This window comes from Nerophis ophidion, linkage group LG21 (assembly GCF_033978795.1).
Source record: "Nerophis ophidion isolate RoL-2023_Sa linkage group LG21, RoL_Noph_v1.0, whole genome shotgun sequence".
Lineage (NCBI taxonomy): Eukaryota > Metazoa > Chordata > Actinopteri > Syngnathiformes > Syngnathidae > Nerophis > Nerophis ophidion.
Window position 1 is genome coordinate 26,285,594 of NC_084631.1, and position 20,397 is coordinate 26,305,990.

The 20,397-nt window shown below is 43.4% G+C and overlaps 2 protein-coding genes across 5 annotated transcripts in view; one reads left to right on the forward strand and one right to left on the reverse strand.

Moving 5' to 3' along the window:
* Window positions 1-12,341, reverse strand: part of sgce (sarcoglycan, epsilon) — a 40,664-nt gene extending 28,323 nt beyond the window's left edge. The window contains exon 1 of one of the 4 annotated variants that reach the window (XM_061882383.1): window positions 12,040-12,341. In XM_061882383.1, the coding sequence (XP_061738367.1) occupies window positions 12,040-12,088 (49 nt within the window). In that variant the 5' untranslated portion in view covers window positions 12,089-12,341. The remainder of the gene's footprint in view (window positions 1-12,039) is intronic. The other 3 variants (XM_061882384.1, XM_061882382.1, XM_061882385.1) reach the window with 3 other exon arrangements.
* Window positions 8,713-20,397, forward strand: part of ppp1r9a (protein phosphatase 1, regulatory subunit 9A) — a 160,227-nt gene continuing 148,542 nt past the window's right edge. Inside the window, exon 1 of the mRNA XM_061882368.1 lies at window positions 8,713-8,812. The gene's annotated coding sequence lies outside the window, so the exon portion shown is untranslated. The remainder of the gene's footprint in view (window positions 8,813-20,397) is intronic.

The following is a 20,397-nucleotide window of genomic DNA, read 5'->3' on the forward strand; positions in this document are numbered from 1 at the left end:
TGGGGAACAGACGCGAGGCAGAGACGCGGACGGAAGGAGCGGCAGTCCACTAATTGCTGAAAAGCAAAACATTGAAAAAATATAAATTGTGAAGTGAAAAATAAAAACCCTGTACTCGGCACCCGCCTGGCTGTGCTCTCTCTGGTCAAGAATGACCCAACGGCTCCAGACACGTTCACACATAGTAACTACAAAATACACTTTTGGTAAAAATTCCATGTGAATGCTAAAAGGCCAAACTGAAATACCAACGGTTAGCCAGAAAGCATTATGTGACATGCTGTATGACTCTTAGGTTTATATCTGCAAAATGAGCTACAAAAAAAGGGCTAGCGTCCTAACATGTTCATGCTAAAATACTAACAACATTTGTTAAGTACTGTACCAAAATATGACTGAGGTATATACCTGCAAAATTAGCTAAAAGAGCTAGCAAAAGGATGAAAGATTATCATCACACAACATCTCTGTTGATGACTTTGAGGACGAGCAACATGGAGTTGATAATTGATGGGGCAAAATGCGCCAGGAAGTTGTGGGCAGAAAACAAGGTTCCGAGGCCTCGCATCATTTGCGAGGATTGATTGAATTTGCACAATCGCGAATTCCTGGAGGCACCAGCTAGGGATTACTGTGTCTTGTTATTACTAAAGCCTATTACAATGTTACCCTACAATACTAAATGGTAAATGGGTTATACTTGTATAGCGCTTTTCTACCTTCAAGGTACTCAAAGCGCTTTGACACTATTTCCACATTCACCCATACACACACACATTCAAACACTGATGGCGGGAGCTGCCATGCAAGGCCCTAACCACGAACCATCAGGAGCAAGGGTGAAGTGTATTGCTCATGAACACAACAGACATGACGAGGTTGGTAGATGGTGGGGATTGAACCAGGAACCCTCAGGTTGCTGGCACGGCCACTCTCTCAACTGCGCCACCTTTAATGGTAATAACGATAGCTTGATGCAAACATTGCTGTTTAAAGTTGTGAGGAGTGCTCACTGTTTTCACCCACACTACACAACAAAACCTGACACTTTTCAATTAAAGACATTATTCAGATCAGTTTTGAAATTTTTGTTACTAACTCGTATAGGTTGACATTGATACACAGTTTATGTTACATTTACTTTTTCCGCCCCACTATGCGTGACAGTTAAAAGGGCTGTTTGCAAAATGCTCAAAGATATATTTTTTAGAACAAAGATATATATACTTTATATATAACAAGAACACGACCGGATCGCTTATGTCACTAGTAGTGGCTTAACAGAACATATTTATTTTTCACAGTAACTAATTATATTGAATAAAAATTAATCAAGAATTTGTTTTGGTTGTCCTGTACACACATACACGCATGGAGTGCGTGCAAATACACAACAGGAGCCCAAGTGAAGCAACTAACATTTCGCATCAGTACTTCCGGGTGTAGTTTACGTCATTACGTGCTAAAAGTTACAAAAAGGCAGGGAATAATGCTTAACATATTGGAAAGTTAAAACCCTCAAGTCATCCACATATAAAGTGTTGTGTTTTTTTGGTTTGTTCCTGCCTTCTCCTTGTCTGCACCTGTTTTTAGTGATTCGTCCTCGGCGAGGGGCCGACCTTGTGGCGCACCTGCTTGCAACTAGCTCACCTGTATTTAGGCTTGTCACTCTCAGCTTGACCTTGCCGGTTATTGTTTCCTGAACCCCGCACGTACATGTGCCTGCTTTGACTCATCTGTCCTGGTACGTTGCCTTTTCTTAAATCCTGTTCATCTTGACATCGTTGTGTTTTGTTTCCTAGCCACCTTGATTTAAAGAGTACTTTTGCTGTGCTTAGTGCGTCCTGGCTTTTTCCTCGCCGACCACTGAAGGAACTGTTTTGTTAATATTCATGGTGTGCACTTCTGCCCCATCGCTTTTTGTTACCCCTTTTGGACTTATTAAATTTTTCCCCTTTTGTACATCTACCTTGCCTTCCTTCTCTGCATCCACCATTGCAAATTTCCTAACATAAGGGTTGCAAACAGCCCTTTATGGTTGGAGATTATACGATTCAAAAAGTGTTTTATGTTTTTTAAGTTTCACTGTTAACTTGTTTTTACATTTGTACTGCTTCACAGAATGTTATGTAAAACATACAGTCAAGTTTCTGATCATTTTAACTGACACCATTTTCCATGTGGAAAACCAGTTTGGATAGTTCTGCCAGTGTCCGACCAAAAGGGTTCCAGCAATTGTATATGTTACACTTCCCCACTGTAGCGGAAGCCCTGGATGGGGAGAAACATTTCCGTTCTGCTTCTTTATATAAGCAGAAATCACTGAAGTGTTGGAAAATTAATCATACAGAAGAACAATCAATCTATTATTTGTTTGATCGACCTAAATGACATGATTTGTTTTCCTCCTCCTTTTGTTTCACCCACTCAATTTATTTATTTATTTATTTATTTTTTGTCCTGTCCAGCTTCTCAGGCAAATTATATAGTTGATGTAGATGCCCATATCGGCTGTTCAGATTTACTTTGCAAAAGAGAAGTGTAGGATACTTCTCTTGTTGCCTTATTTGAATTTAACTTTATTAAATGTATTCATATCATGATTTGGTGCAGCCGGGCCGGAGCAGGAGGGGATAGAAAGAGAAAAAAAGGAAGACAGAGGGGGAAATTGTGGGGATAAGAGGGGGATTAAACAGAGAGACAAAAACAACAACAGCAAACACAACAATTATAACAACAATAGAACAACACCAGCACATACGATATGTACAAATATAATTGTAAAAGTGATAGCAAAGAAGCAGTTAGTGAAATGAATAATAATATAGAAATGACAATGAGCATTTTTACACTACAACTGGAGCAATACAAATACCAATAGAAAAAGCGCTATTGATCATGAACAACACCAATAGTTTACCTCTATTATCAACAATGCAGTTGTTCAAATGCAACAGTACGTATACATAATGATAACTAGAAATATTAAAAAAAAAAAAAAAAAGGAATACCAAAGGATGGAGGGGAAGAGAGAGAGGCAACCTATATTAATCTTGTAGATTGTTATAGTAACAATGGGTTAAGCTTTGTCAGTCTGCCATGTGTTACCCAGTTTACCCTAGGGGAACAACGTTGATATATGTTTGATGAAATGTGACTATGGGCATGAGTGTATGTATGTATATGTACTTGTATATGAACAGAATGTGTATATGAATATCTGTACAGTAAATGTATATGTACAGTATATCTATGTTTGTTTGTACAGTAAATGTATATGTACAGTATGTGTATGTTTGAACCATGAATGTGCGTGTAAATGGACAAACTTGGAGTATGTCGGTATGTACTGTATTTGTGTATGTATGTGGGAGCGTAGGTACCTATGTATGTACGTTTATATGTATGAATAACGGTGTGTGTGTGTGAGTATATGTGTGTTTGTATGTACAATATATTTGACACCCAGTGTGCGTGGGAGCCAGAGTACGGCCCCAGACGCCCAGAGAGCCCAACCCAAACAGCAGGTGTGGCACCCAGGGAACCAGGGACCACCGGCCCCACGCAGCCAGGCCGGCCAGCGACGGGAACCCCAGAGCCCGGCCAACCGCGCCGCCCAGAAGAGCCAGCAGCAGGCCGCAGACAGACGCGCCCGGCAGAGGACAGGGTGAGAGAGAAGCAACGGATGGCAAGACCCCATGCCAGCGAGAGACAACCCCCCACACGGGCAGAAAGACGGAACTCCCCGCAACCGGACGGGAAGACCGCCCCGCTCCACCAGCACGCAAGCCCCTACGACCCCACCCCCACCTCCGGGGAACACGGCGCGGTCCACACCAGGCCACCCCACCCAAATTGGCCGCTACAGGACCACCCAGCACAGGGCCGCGGGAACTACCTACACCACCTGCAGGGACCCCAATGATGGAGATGGAACAACCAGCAACCGCCCTGTCAAAGTCCCCCCCCCTGAGGGAGAGGGAAAAAACAAACAAAATAAAACACCCACTCAATTTTAAATACAAGCAAAACCCTATGAAGGGTACACAATTCAAGACCGGAGCCAGCCGTCCTTGCTTCTGCCCTCTCTTTGCTCTCTTACCCACTTATCTTCCTTTCATTTCTATTTTCCCTTTCTCTTTTGCACTATTTCTTTATCGCCACGGGAGACTGAGTGCACAAGGGAGGGGGGAATAAAGAGAAGTGGGAAGAGAAAAACAAGTGTGGTGGAGAAAACTGCCTGCAGACACACAGCTCGGCACGCACACAGTAAATGTCTGTGTGTTTGCTTTCCCACTGGCAAATTCGACAGATATTTTATCCTCTCACCATGGGCTCGACAGTGTCAAAATTACTAACCCTACTGCCACTAGAACAGATAAGAGGTTTCCGAAAGCTTCCAAGTTGAATCTAACAAATTAATGGAGGATTTACCTTTTAATCTGTGGCTATGAAAGAGGAAATCAACATTGTTAAGCGTTGTCAAAGTCAAGAGATCTTTGAAAAATGATGAAAGGTCGCTGTTAAGATTTGGATTATTGAACAGTGACGTGGCTTTCATGCACCAAGGAGCTGAGGGAACTTGGAAGTCTAAAGACGAAACACGTGCATGTTAAATGGGGCAACATCTGACACAAACGCCATATGTCCGATGTACCCCAGGGGCTTGGTCACAGCTGGGTACAATCAATGTCCTTGTTAAAGACACTTGACATGGTCTTGTAGAAATAATGACAGATTTTGGGGGAAACGCTCTTTTTTGCATTATTTTTTTTTTACACAAAAAAATCTGAATTGAACAAGTGGGGAGAATATGATTTGCAAACAAGGACTATTATATTATGGTTGTAGTTTACAAGACATAAATATCTTGAATATCACCGATACGAATACCACAGACAAAGGCTGGTCAAGACACCACATGCAGCTGGTTTTGTTGTTGTTTTGCAGAGACTTCACCACTCTGTTTTAACAAGTGTAATTTTCAAATAATAACCGCTTATGGAGGTTTATGACGATTTCAAATATTTTTCGATCAATCGCTCAGCCCCTAAGTTTATCAAAGTCTGTGAGCATGAAGTGATGAAGCTGCTTTTCCACAATCTAAACAGTCCAGTTGTGTCGGATAACATTCCCTGAGAACGCAATGAGAATATTCCCAGGCGATCGTTTTATCAATACGCATATCAATTGGCATTTGATTGCAACAAAGAATCTTGTGGTTGCTGAGAAAACAGCTTGAGTGATGCTAATGACAAAGTCTAATCAACCTGACATAATAATAGAGACCTCCAATTCACACAGCGCTTGGCATTATCCACAAATCCCACACATGCATATATTATTCTATTGTCCACCTCATCAGTTACCACACAAAAGAGACGAAGGGCCTGTAGTTTGCACTCGTGTTTAAGAACTATTCTATAAGCAGCCCAATGTGGTTGCACCATTTAGTAGCACATCCACACATGTACAAGTAACTGTAGGGGTGTAACGGTACGTGTATTTGTGTTGAACCGTTTCGATACGGGGGTTTCGGTTCGGTTTGGAGGTGTACCGAACGAGTAGAAATGCATCAGCTAGCAGGCTAGGACAACATGTTAAAGCCAGAGCTGGAAGACCCTGATGCCTCGTTAAGATCTCCCGTTTGGGAACACTTTGGCTGCGCGATACAACAATGGAGGACGGAGGTTTGCCAAAATTGTTGAGCAGCTGCTTCTGACAACACGTCAAACATGTGTTGCACCTTTCCTGCTTTCGGCTCCCATAGTGTCTCCCTTGCGCGCACAACCCTTCACTCTACCCGGCAGTGGGTCTCCACAGCTCCGGACTCCAGGGTAAATGAACAGTCCAGCGATTAGTTGAAAATCGTGGCTTTATTGAGGTCTTGCACACAGCCAATCCAACAAAACACTAGCCACTCCTGCGCTCTGTCGCTCCCTCACCTCGGTTGCCCGCACACTCACTGACGTCACATGCTGTCACATATTACAGGGCCACACACACACATACGCTACTCTCATAACACAGTGGTTCTTAACGTTTTTTCAGTGATGTACCCCCTGTGAAAATTTTTTTAATTCAAGTACCCCCTAATCAGAGCAAATCATTTTTGGTTGAAAAAAAACAGATAAAGAAGTAAAATACAGTATTATGTCATCAGTTTCTGATTTATTGAATTCTATAACACTGCAAAATATTGCTCATTTGTAGTTGTCTTTCTTGAACTATTTGGAAAGAAAGATATATAAATAACTAAAAACTTGTTGAAAAAGAAACAAGTGATTCAATTATAAATAAAGATTTCTACACATAGAAGTAATCATTAACTTAAAGTGCTCTCTTTGGGGATTGTAATGAAGTTCATGAATCCAGATGGATTCATGAACTTCATTCTAAATATTTCTTCACAAAAAAAGAAATCTTTAACATCAATATTTATGGAACATGTCTCCAGAAAAGGGCGGGAGGTGTTGATGAACGTGTACCCCGACTTAAACAAGTTGAAAAAGTTATTGGGGTGTTAGCATTTAGTGGTCAATTGTATGTACTGTACTGTGCAATCTACTAATAAAAGTCTCAATCAATCAATCAAAAAAAGCACTTTATATGTAGAAAGGTTTTGTTACGAAACAATTCTGAGCCTTAACTTATTTAGTTTTCATTTTATATATGTTATATATGTATTAACCTTGGCAATGGACCCTGTGTGTGTGTTATGCCATTGTTTACAAATTTGGTAAATAAATAACCAAAAAATGTATATTTTGTTGTTTTCTTACTGTACCGAAAATGAACCGGACCGTGACCTCTAAACCGAGGTACGTACCGAACCGAAATTTTTGTGTACCGTTACACCCCTAAGTAACTGCAATGTATTTCTTAAACCTGCAAACATTAAATAGCTTATTTCCTAATTAATGTATTCAACCGCAGATACTATCAGGGGTTTGAAGGGTTATTAGGAGTGAGACCTTTTTTACGACAGATGTAATAATTTATTGCAATACTTTGGTCAATAATACACATATATTAAGCCATATTTTGAGTGGAAAGGACAAAGTGGCAAATAATAATGAAATAAACTGACTTTTTGGCCAGGTTATAAATAACTTTGGGTTTAATGGATGCTGGTATTTACTCAAACTTCAAACTTAGGTAAATATTTAGAGCATCCAGACCTGCACACGGAGTTTAAAGAGCGAAAGGTAAGTATGTAGTTAACTAACTCCCCCGTTGTGTCTATATATATATATATATATATATATATATATATATATATATATATATATATATATATATATATATATATATATATATATGCAGAAGCGCATACAGCTGGTAGGCCCATTGCTAATTATTAGCAGAGTTAAAACCGCCCACGTAGCATGAACTAATGCACGTAAATTGACTGAATTCCAGAACAAAATTCCTCCAATTTCATTTGTGTTTTATCTTTAACAGTATGTTATTTACCTGCTACATGTCTGACCTGTGTAGTTTTAGCCATATTATAGTTTTTAGTATTTACTAATGATTGTATTTGTCTTAAAGCACAGACAAAGAGGTGAGTGAAGCTATCTATTCTATCTTAAACTAAACATAGATTATGGCAGGCTATATGTAAAATTGTAAATTGTTATTTGAGTGCAATAAGAAACGTAGGTTTTTATGTATCATACAATTTTCTGTAAAAAAAAAAAATAATGATTTTTTTGTGGACCCCTTTATTTTGAAAAGTATCAAAAAACATTGGTACTGATACCAGAAATGTGCACATCGGGACAACACTACATCGTACAGTATGTAATCTATAAAAACAACTATTCATTGGAATAAATGGAGATTCTTTCATTTTTTATGTAGACTTTTAGTCTGAATTCCGCATACTGGTTTGATCATTTGTTTCTTTTTTCCTCGAGGTACTCTTGGGTTTAACTGGAGTGGTGTACTTAAATTTCACTCGTACTTCAGCTTTACAAATTTTATGTCTGTTCTCTGGGGAGAGTCTTTTTCAGATTCAAGTAGACAACACACCTACATCAAAACGTAGTGAATTGAAGTTTGCACTCTCGGCTGACACATGCTCACTTGTTCAGCTAAAAGGATATCATGTGACTGGCTATGATGGACTGGGCTGTCTTGAGGCTCTTCTCAAAGCACAAAATCTACTAATCCAGGCAAGCCCATTCCAGGTGATACTTTGCTAAATTCTTCCTGTGCATAATATATCACTCATTCCCTGATAATGCCTAACTGTCCAAAGCGGTGTCCGATCTAACAGCAAAGCTGGTGTATAGAAAGACAAAAATGGTTGGAATGTGCAGCACACATTCTCTTCTGACTACTTACTGCCTTGTCTTCTTTACAGTTCATAAATTAATAATTTGACCATTATTACAACTGATGCCTGTTAATGACTAACTGGCTTTAGGCCGGGGTATTTTGGAAATAACTAACCCAGTTTTAACTTTTTCTCTGCCCAACCTTTTGCAAGCAGAAGTCGCAGGAGAAATGCTCCTTTACCTCAAGTAGCATATAGGACCCTCCAGCAAATTGACTTATGTAAAGGGAGGGATATCTTTAAATTTCTTTAGCTTTATGTGTGCATGCCGCTCCAGTCAGGATTAACGCATGTGTTCCTTTGAGCAGGGGGAGCGCGGAAAACAACGATTGCTACTGTTTAGATGAACGCTTTGGCATTGTGCCTCGGCTGAGTCGCCACTGAGCACACAACCTGGAAGTGAAAGTAGCTCAGACGTCGATGGTGGAAGACAAGAATGGACTAAAATGTTACTTTACATCGCTCAAGGTAAGAAGAATCAACAATATATTTCAATAGTTTTGAGTCATGAGTACAGTGTGTTAACATTTTAGATTTAGTTGAACTCAGAGCCAAAGTAAGAATGCAAAAGCTTTGAGATAGCAAACAAGTGAAAACATTCATGCCAGTATTATTGGGGGGAGTTGAGTGTGACATTGTGTTATGACAGCAAGGAAGAGGAGTGTGAGTGTGTGTGTGTGTGTGAGTGGGGGGGGGGGGGGCACACAGCGGGTCAACACATGATGTGTACCACTGCACACGCCCACTCACCATCTCCGTACAAGGCTGTTCTCTGCTTCCAGCCCTTGGTTCTCTCCTTTTGGACTTGCCTCTCATGCATGACGCTAATGGCATGCGCAATGTAAACTAGAGAATCAGTGGATGAAAGCACCAGTAAGAGTGGTCAATTCTGAATGATAGCTAATTGTTATGGATACATCAAGGTAGAACTGCTAGTACAGCCCTGCAATACTTTCGATGTGTATATTGACCTAACATGGTTATAGAGTCTGTGTTTTAATTTGGCAATTTACAAACCCTGTTTCCATATGAGTTGGAAAATTGTGTTAGATGTACATATAAACGGAATACAATGATTTGCAAATCATTTTCAACCCATATTCAGTTGAATATGCTACAAAGACAACATATTTGATGTTCAAACTGATAAACATTTTTTTTGCAAATAATTAACTTTAGAATTTGATGCCAGCAATATGTGACAAAAAAGTTGGGAAAGGTGGCAATAAACACTGATAAAGTTGAGGGATGCTCATCAAACACTTATTTGGAACTTCCCACAGGTGTGCAGGCTAATTGGGAATAGGTGGGTGCCATGATTGGGTATAAAAGCTGCTTCCATGAAATGCTCAATAAGTCACAAACAAGGATTGGGCGAGGGTCACCACTTTGTAAGCAAATTGTCGAACAGTTTTAGAACAACATTTCTCAACGAGCTATTGTAAGGAATTTAGGGATTTTACCATCTACTTTCCGTAAAATCATCAATAAGTTCAGAGAATCTGGCTAAATCACTGCAAGTAAGCGATGATATTACGGACCTTTGATCCCTCAGGCGGTACTGCATCAAAAACCGACATCGGTGTGTAAATGATATCACCACATGGGCTCAGGAACACTTCATAAAACCACTGTCAGTAAAAACAGTTGGTTGCTACATCTGTAAGTGCAAGTTAAAACTCTACTATGCAAAGCCAAACCCATTTACAACAACACCCAGAAAATCCGCCAGCTTCGCTGGGCCCGAGCTCATCTAAGATGGACCGATGCAAAGTGGAAAAGTGTTCTGTGGTCTGACTAGTCCACATTTCAAATTTTATTTGGAAACTGTGAACATGGTGTCCTCTGGAACAAAGAGGAAAATAACCATCCGGATTGTTATAGGCGCAAAATTCAAAAGCCAGGATCTGTGATGGTATTGGGGTGTATAATTGCACAAGGCATGGGTAACTTACACATTTGTGAAGGCACCATTAATGCTGAATGGTCCATACAGGTTTTGGAGCAACATATGTTGTCATCCAAGCAACATTATCATGGACACACCTGCTTATTTCAGCAAGAAAATACCAAGCCACGTGTTACAACAGCGTGGCTTCGTAGTAAAAGAGTGCGGTTACTTTCCTGGCCCGCCTGCAGTCCAGACCTGTCTCCCATCGAAAATGTGTGGCGCATTATGAAGCGTAAAATACGACAGCGGAGAACCCGGACTGTTGAATGACTGAAGCTCTACATAAAACAAGAATGGGAAAGAATTCTACTTTCAAAGCTTCAACAATTAATTTCCTCAGTTCCCCATTGAGTGTTGTTAAAAGAAAAGATGATGTAACATAGTGGTGAACATACCCTTTCCCAACTACTTTGGCACGTGTTGCAGCCAAGAAATTCTATGTTAATTATTATTTGCAAAAAAAAAAAAGTTTATTAGTTTGAACATCAAACATCTTGTCTTTGTAGTGCATTCAATTGAATATGGGTTGAAAATTATTTGCAAATCCTTGTATTCCGTTTATATTTACATCTAACACAATTTCCCAACTCAAATGGAAACGGGGTTTGTAATTTAAAACATCTCATATGATAACAACAGCCACAACAATTTTAAGAAACATTTGCATTAACTTTCAAGCCTGAATTGACCTCTGTTTAAAGTTTAACTACACGTACACAACTTGACAGAAAATAAGGTCATAAGTACATAACAAGCTTGCAAAATATAGGTTTTGTTGAACAATACTGTGCCAGATGTACTTAATTTGTTACTGGAATTATCATTACAATCATGATTATGGATGTAAACCGCAGTAAATCTTCTAATGCTTAGTATTACCACTTTCAAATAAAATGATCATTAAACTGTGACTGATGATCACAATATGATAAACTCGCTTGCTAATTTACTGGAAAAGCAAGCTATCTGCTAGCTAAAAATTCTGACAATACTAACAAACGTAAACATCCATACACGAACAGCGTACACATATATACATACATATATGTAAACATGCATATATAGATACTTACACACATATGTACATACACATACATAAGTATGTACGCACATACATATGTTTATGTATGTATGTATATACATGCATATTGGTCACACGTTTCTCTATTATCCTAATGGATAATTCATGGATGGATCAAAACTGCAAACGTTCGTAGTTTCCTTAATATTCTGCTCATCACAATGATTCACGTACCATTGTGAAGTTTGTTCAAAGGTATTTAAAATGGTGTGAATTGCTTTTGAGATATTTATCATTTGACATCGTTTGCCACGTACCTAGGTTATACACAAAAGTGTACACATGGCGTCATGAATGAATGACAAACTGGTTAATAGGTATTTTTCTGACCAATACACAAAACAATAGACCTAACCAACGAGTAAAACGCTCGTCATTTTTTCCAGGTGAATAATTGCTATAACGCGAGCAAACCGTTATTTGGCATCCATGTCATTCAAAACAAGACACTCGCCAGGTCATATAAACAATTATATCCAAGGTAATTTGATGAACTGAAATAGTTATTAGAGACTTAGCGTTTCTAACAGCGGTTTTGCTGCGTTGTAAATGTTAGCCATTTTCCATGACTTCTTTACCGTGGCGCTCGCTAGTTAGCCAGCAGCTAGCGAGTAAGCTAGCTGTCAAGGAGACGGCTCCAAAAGTCAACATTTTGTCACATACCCGTCACCAGCAACAGCACGACGACTGCAGCCGACATGGTGCTTGTCATCGTCCCGAGTCTTACACGAAGCTAGACGTTTCTTCCCAAATCGCTGCGGCGTTTGACAGCCATGCTGAACACTAGTGAAGCATCCTCTCTCCGCCTCCTCCCTGCGCGCTCACTGGCTGCCCCGCACATCTGCCTGGAAAAAGACGGCTGTCAAAAATATGCTGTGGGAGGGAACATTTGATGTTCACCGCGCTTTCAACAAAATTGGAGAGAAGGGAGGGAAAGAGAATGTTTGATTTCCTCCATTTTAAGAGCACATAACGGGCTTTTTTCTCCTCACTTGACCTCAGACGATGTGCTGTTCGAGGGCCATCCCTAGCTAAACTGAGACCTTCAGTAGAATCGTATTTTCCCTTAAAAAATGTTCACACTTTTTCATTTACAAAAAACGATGTTTATACTCTTTTTAATCGAATCTTAATTTAATTTAATTGAAAACACAAATATTGGATTTGATTTTTTTGGAGCAAAATAAATTGAAAAAAATTACAATCCCCGTTTCCGTATGAGTTGGGAAATTGTGTTAGATGTAAATATAAACGGAATACAATGATTTGCAAATCCCTTTCAACCCATATTCAATTGAATGCACAACAAAGACAAGGTTTTTGATGTTCAAACTCATAATTTTTTTTTTTTTTTTTTGCAAATAATAATCAACTTTGAATTTCATGGCTGCAACACATGCCAAAGTAGTTGGGAAAGGGCATGTTCCCCACTGTGTTACATCACCTTTTCTTTTAACAACACTCAAAAAACGTTTAGGAACTGAAAAAACTAATTGTTGAAGCTTTGAAAGTGAAATTATTTCTCATTCTTGTTTTATGTAGAGCTTTAGTCGTTCAACAGTCCGGGTCTCCGCTGTCGTACTTTACGCTTCATAATGCGCCTCACATTTTCGATGGCGGACAGGTCTGGACTGCAGGCTGGTCAGGAAAGTACCTGCACTCTTTTACTACGAAACCACACTGTTGTAACACGTGACTTGGCATTGTCTTGCTAAAATAAGCATGATAACGTTGCTTGGATGACAACATATGTTACTCCAAAACCTGTATGGACCATTAAGCAATAATGGTGCCTTCACAGATGTGTAAGTTACCCATGCCTTGGGCACTAATACACCCCCATACCATCACAGATGCTGGCTTTTGAACTTTACGCCTATTACAATCAGGATGGTTATTTTCCTATTTGTTCCGGAGGACACCACGTCCACAGTTCCCAAATATAATTTGAAATGTGGACTCGTCAGACCACAGAACACTTTTCCACTTTGCGTCAGTCCATCTTAGATGAGCTCGGGGCCAACGAAGTCAGCGGCGTTCCTTGGTGTTGTTGATAAATGGGTTCTGCTATGCATAGCAGAGTTTTAATTTTCACCTACAGATGTAGCAACCAACTGTCGTTACTGACAGTGGTTTTATGAAGTGTTCCTGAGCCCATGTAGTGATATCCTTTACACACTGATGTCGGTTTTTGATGCAGTACTGCCTGAGGGATCAAAGGTCCGTAATATCATCGCTTACGTGCAGTGATTTTTCCAGATTCTCTGAACCTTTTGATGATTTTACGGAAGTAGATGGTAAAATCCTTAAATTCATTGCAATAGCTCATTGAAAAATGTTGTTCTAAAACAGTTCGACAATTTGCTCACAAATTGGTGACCCTCGCCCCATCCTTGTTTGTGAATTACTTAGCATTTCATGGAAGCTGCTTTTATACCCAATCATGGCACCCACCTGTTCCCAACTAGCCTGCACACCTGTGGGATGTTCCAAATAAGTCTTTGATGAGCATTCCTCAACTTTATCAGTATTTATTGCCACTTTTCCAAACTTCTTTGTCACGTGTTGCTGGCATCAAATTCCAAAGTTAATGATTATTTGCAAAAAAAAAATGTTTATCATTTTGAACATCAAATATGTTGTCTTTGTAGCATATTCAGCTGAATATGGGTTGAAAATGATTTGCAAATCATTGTATTCCGTTTATATTTACATACAACACAATTTCCCAACTTATATGGAAACGGGGTTTGTAAAACAATGTATAATATTTTCCTAACAGGATTCAAACTCAGTGAATCAGCTTAGACTTAGACATAGACTTAAACTTAGACAAACTATAATGATCCACAAGGGAAATTGTTCCACACAGTAGCTCTGTTACAAAGGATGGAAAGTGTAAGGATGGAAAGGACAATGCAGGTAAAAAATAGACAAAATAATGTACCGTAGTATCCATCCATCCATCCATCTTCACCCGCTTATCCGAGGTCAGGTTGCGGGGGCAGCAGCCTAAGCGGGGAAGCCCAGACTTACCTCTTCCCAGCCACTTTGTCCGGCTCTTCCCAGGGGATCCCGAGGCGTTCCCGGGCCAGTCGGGAGACATAGTCTTCCCAACGTGTCCTGGGTCTTCCCCGTAGCCTCCTACCAGTTGGACGTGCCCTAAACACCTCCCTAGGGAGGCGTTCGGGTGGAATCCTGACCAGATGCCCGAACTACCTCATCTGGCTTCTCTCGATGTGGAGAAGCAGCGGCTTTACTTTGAGTTCCTCCCGGAAGACAGAGCTTCTCATGCACCCTTCTCTAAGGGAGAGCCCCGCTACCCGGCGGAAGAAACTAATTTCGGCTGCTTGTACCTGTGATCTTGTCCTTTCGGTCATGACCCAAAGCTCATGACCAAAAGTGAGGATGGGAATGTAGATGGACCGGTAAATTGAGAGCTTTGCCTTCCGGTTCAGCTCCTTCTTCACCGCAATTGATCGATACAGCATCCGCAACACTGAAGACGCCGCACCGATCCGCCTGTGGATCTCACGATCCACTCTTCCATCACTCGTGAACAAGACTCCTAAGCACTTGAACTCTTCCACTTGGGGAAGAGTCTCCTCCCCAACCCGGAGATGGCATTCCACCCTTTTCCCGGAGAGAACCATGGACTCGGACTTGGAGGTGCTGATTCTCATTCCAGTCGCTTGACACTCGGCTGCGAACCGATCCTGTGAGAGCTGAATATCCCGGCCAGATGAAGCCATCAGGATCACATCAGCTGCAAAAAGCAGAGACCTAATCCCGCAAGCACCAAAGCGGAACCCCTCAACGCCTAGACTGCGTTTTGAATCTCTGTCCATAAAAGTTATGAAAAGAATCGGGGACAAAGGGCAGCCTTGGCGGAGTCCAACCCTCACTGGAAACGTATCCTACTTACTGCCGGCAATGCGGCCCAAGCTCTGACACTGATCGTACAGGGAGCGGACCGCCACAATCAGACAGTCCGGTACCCCATGCTCTCTGACCACTCCCCACAGGACTTCCCGTGAGACACGGTCGAATGCCTTCTCCAAGTCCACAAAGCACATGTAGACTGGTGGGCAAACTCCCATGCACCCTCAAGGACCCTGCCGAGAGTATAGAGCTGGTCCACAGTTCTACGACCAGAACGAAAACCATACTGTTCCTCCTGAATCCGAGTTTTGACCATCCGGCGTAGCCTCCTCTCCAGTACACCTGAATAAACCTTACCAGGAAGGCTGAGAAGTGTGATCCCACGATAGTTGGAACACACCTTCCGGTCCCCCTTCTTAAAGAGAGGGACCACCACCCCGGTCTGCCAATCCAGAAGTACCGCCCCCGATGTCCACGCGATGCTGCAGAGTCTTGTCAACCAAGAACGCCCCACAGCATCCAGAGTCTTAAGGAACTCCGGCGGGATCTCATCCACCCCTGGAGCCTTGCCAACGAGGAGCTTTTTAACTACCTCAGCAACCTCAGCCCCAGAAATGGGCGAGCCACCACAGATTCCCCAGGTACTGTTTCCTAATGAGAAGACGTGTTGGTGGGATTGAGGAGGTCTCCGAAGTATTCCTTCCACCGATCCACAACATCCACAGTCGAGGTCAGCGAAACACCATTCGCATCATACACAGTGTTGACAGTGCACTGCTTCCTCTTCCTGAGGCAGCGGATGGTGGTCCAGAATCGCTTCGAAGCCATTCGGAAGTCGTTTTCCATGGCTTCTACGAACTCCTCCCATTTCTGAGTTTTTGCCTCTGCGACCGCTGAAGCTGCACACCGCTTGGCCTGTCAGTACCTGTCCACTGCCTCCAGAGTCCTATGAACCAAAAGAACCCGATAGGACTCCTTATTCAGTTTGACGGCATCCCTTACCGCTGGTGTCCACCAACGGGTCCTAGGATTACAGCCACGACAGGCACCAACTACCTTGCGGCCACATCTCCAATCAGCCGCCTCGACAGTAGAGGTGCGGAACATGGTCCACTCGGATTCAATGTCCAGCACCTTCCTCGTGACATGTTCAAAGTTCTTCCGGAGGTGGGAATTGAAACTCTCTCTGACAGGAGACTCTGCCAGACGTTCCCAGTAGACCCTCGCAAGGCGTTTGGGCCTGCCAGGTCTGTCCGGCATCCTCCCCAACCATCGCAACCAACTCACCACCAGGTGTTGATCGGTAGAAAGCTTCGCCGCTCTTTTCACCCGAGTGTCCAAAACATGAGGCCGCAAATCTGATGACACAACTACAAAGTCGATCATGGAACTGCGGCCTAGGGTGTCCTGGTGCCAAGTGCACACATGGACACCCTTATATTTGAACATGGTGTCTGTTATGGAAAATCTGTGACGAGCACAAAAGTCCAAAAACAAAACACCACTCGGGTTCATATCCGGGTGGCCTTTCTTCCCAGTCACGCCTCTCCAGGTTTCACTGTCGTTGCCAACATGAGCGTTGAAGTCCCCTAGTATGACAAGGGAATCACCCGGGGGAGCACTTTCCAGTACTCCCTCGAGTGTATCCAAAAAGGGTGGGTACTCTGAACTGCTGTTTGGTGCGTAAGCACAAACAACAGTCAGGACCCGTCCCCCCATCCGAATGCGGAGGGAGGCTACCCTCTCGTCCACTGGGTTGAACTCCAACATACAGGCTTTGAGCCGGGGGGAAAAACAAGAATTGCTACCCCAGCTCGTCGCCTCTCACTGCGTGCAACGCCAGAGTGGAAGAGAGTACAGTCCTTCTCGAGAAAAATGGTTCCAAAACCCTTGCTGTACGTCGAAGTGAGTCCGACTACATCCAGCCGGAATTTCTCTATTTCGCGCACTAGCTCAGGCTCCTTCCCCCCCAGTGAGGTGACGTTCCACGTCCCAAGAGCTAGCTTATATAGCTGAGGATCGGACCGCCAAGTGCCGTGCCTTCGACTGCCGCCCAGCTCACATCGCACCTGACGTCTATGGCCCCTGCTATGGGTGGTGAGCCCATTGGAGGGGTGACCCACGTAGCCTCTTCAGGCTGTGACCGGCCGGGCGCTCGCCATTGTGCCCCAACTCTGGGCCTGGCTCCAGAGGGGGGCCCCGGTGACCCACGTCCGGGCGAGGGAAAACTAATTCTCTGTTGTTGTAAATCCATGGAAGTCTTCGAGCTGCTCTTTGTCTGATCCCTCACCTAGGACCTGTTTGTATTTGGAGACCCTACCAGGGGGAATAGAAGCCCCCGGACAACATAGCTCCTAGGATCATTGGGACACACAAACTCCTCTACCATGGTAAGGTGGCAGCTCAGAGAGGAGATGTACCGTAGTAGGAATATAAATAGTAGCAAATTTTATTTTTTATTTTTTTATATGTACCGTAGTAGTAATATAAAATTGAACATATATGTAATATAGTATACAATATATACTGATATATTATATTATATTACATTGTATTTGTGACGATCTGTCACTTCAGTTCTGTTTGTTTTCCTCGTTCTTGTATTTACTTCGTACTCAGTGCTCTTATTTTGGTGTCCACTTCCACCTTATTCCGCTGAGCACTGTTCATTTCACACACCTGCTATTGATTGGCAGCTGGTCCACACCCGCTGCCAATGAACATGTATACTATTTATGCCTTGTCTTGAGCACTCCTCAGTGCTCGAAGATAATTGTATGTTTGGAACTTCTGTTTGCAAGGCTGCTTCATGTTTCTTTGTTTGATGATAATTAAAGTCATCTTACCAGCTCATCTTCCTCCTGGTTCTTGCATCTTGGGGTAACAAAAACGGCAGCCATGCGTTTTCCGGACAGTATCATCGAGCCAGATTGTTGTTACCTCGCGAGAACTCCTGTCAGCAATGCCCAGCCGACATTCTAGACCACACACTTCATGAAGGGCTTGAAGGCCGGGTTTGTGCGGTCCCAACTTCTCCCTTTGCCTCGACCGCCGGTTCCGGGCCTCCGACCGGCGCGGCCACTGCCGCCTTCCCTCCTCCCTGCTCGGACGCCGGTTCCGGATCTCCGACCGGCGCGGCCACCACCGCTATCTTCCCCGTCGCCTGCTGTGATTTCTGTCCCGGCTCCACGGCAATCGCCTGTGCCGGCGCATCGACCACTGGTTCCCACACCGTGTCGCACGCCGGTCACAGCCCAGCGTCTTACGCCGGTCACGGCGCCACAACGCCCACCACTTGCTGGACCCCCAGGACCTGTTCCTGCTCCTAGGCAGCTTCCAGCATCTGCACCATGGCTGCTCTTCCTGGCAGCACCCACTCGTCCTGCCTGTCCGGCGAAAGCTCCAGTGGAGCCCACTGGGATGTCCCTTCTGTCCACCTGCTGGGACTCTATGAGGGACGTGTCCTTTTCCCTCCTCCTGGCCCCCTTCCGCCCGTCCCTGGTTTTCGCACCGGGGGACATTGGCAGACAGGAACTCCTTCGCCCAGTGGTGGACGGCGTCTGGTATTCGCCTAGTGGAGGGGGGGGCTACTACCCGCAGCGGTGCTGCCAAGCACACGGCGCTGTCATCCCCACCATCGTTTCCTCCAACGGAGACATAATCATCTCTGGAAGGCTTTCGCACGGCGCCGCCATCTCCCTTATCACCGTTGGGACTCCATACAACACCGCCATCTTCCGGGTCAGCAGCGTATCCACCCACGACATCATTCCTGGCGGGCTTTCGCAGGGTGCCGCCATCTTTATTGTCGTCATCATGGTTGACGGCTCCTCCAACGACGCTGTCGTCATCATTGTAGCCGCTGGCTGCGCAACCTAATACTCGTCGGCCAAAGATGCGGCCGTGTTATGGACTTCCTCTTCGTCAGCCACTGATGTGGCCGTTCTGTGGTCGCCCGCCTTGCCAGTTGCAGCGGCGTTCAACGCGTCGACGCCACCTGACTCACCCTCACTGGTTGCGGGGACACCTGGCAGGGCGACCCTCCGCCAAGTCCTCTCTCCGACCTCCCTTATATTTTGGACTTCTTTCCGTTCTCGTTTCCAGGGAACATCTGGGATATGTTCCTTGAGCGGGGGATCATGTGACGATCTGTCACTTCATTTCTGTTTGTTTTCCTCGTTTTTTTATTTACTTTCTAATCAAGTGCTCTTATTTTGGTGTACACTTCCTCCTATTTCCGCTGAGCACTGTTCATTTCACACACCTGCTGTTGATTGGCAGCTGGCCACACCTGTTGCCAATCAACATGTATGCTATTTATGCCTTGTCTCGAGCACTCCTCAGGGCTCGATGATAATTCTTTGTTTGGAACTTCTGTTTGCAAGACTGTTTCATGTTTCTTTGTTTGTTGATAATTAAAGTCATCTTACCTGCTCATCCTCCTCCTGGTTCTTGCATCTTGGGGTAACAAAAACTGCAGCCATGCGTTTTCCTTACAGTATTATATTATATTATATTATATTATATTATATTATATGTCAATATCATATATACAATATAAAACCATTACCATGTACAACAGTAACAGCTGCAGCATAAAATAGAGAGTAGATCCAGCAGAAAATACGCATTATTAATATTGATTGAAGTGAATTATATTTTTATAGCGCTTTTCTCAAGTGACTCAAAGCGCTTAATATCTAAGTTACATTTAAACCAGTGTGGTTGGCACTGGGAGCAGGTGGGTAAAGTGCCTTGCCCAAGGACACAACGGCAGTGACTAGGATGGCGGGGGCGGGACTCGAACCTGGAACCCTCAAGTTGCTGGCAAGGCCGCTCTACCAACCGAGCTATACCGTATGTATAGGTAGCTAACATAGAAGGTGTCAGGTAATAGACAGATATCATCTACTGCTGCATGGCGAGTGATTATACAGCTGGATGGAGTGCGGAATGAAGGAGTTCTTGAATCGAACACTGTGGGAACAAAGTTGAAGGAGCCTGTTGGAGTATGAACTCCGCTGTCCCTCAATGTTATGGTGGAGTGGGTGGGCAGGATTGTCCATGATGAACAGCAGTTTGTCCAGTCTCCTCCTGTCCCTCACTGACACAAACGCCTCCAACTACATGCCAATAGTT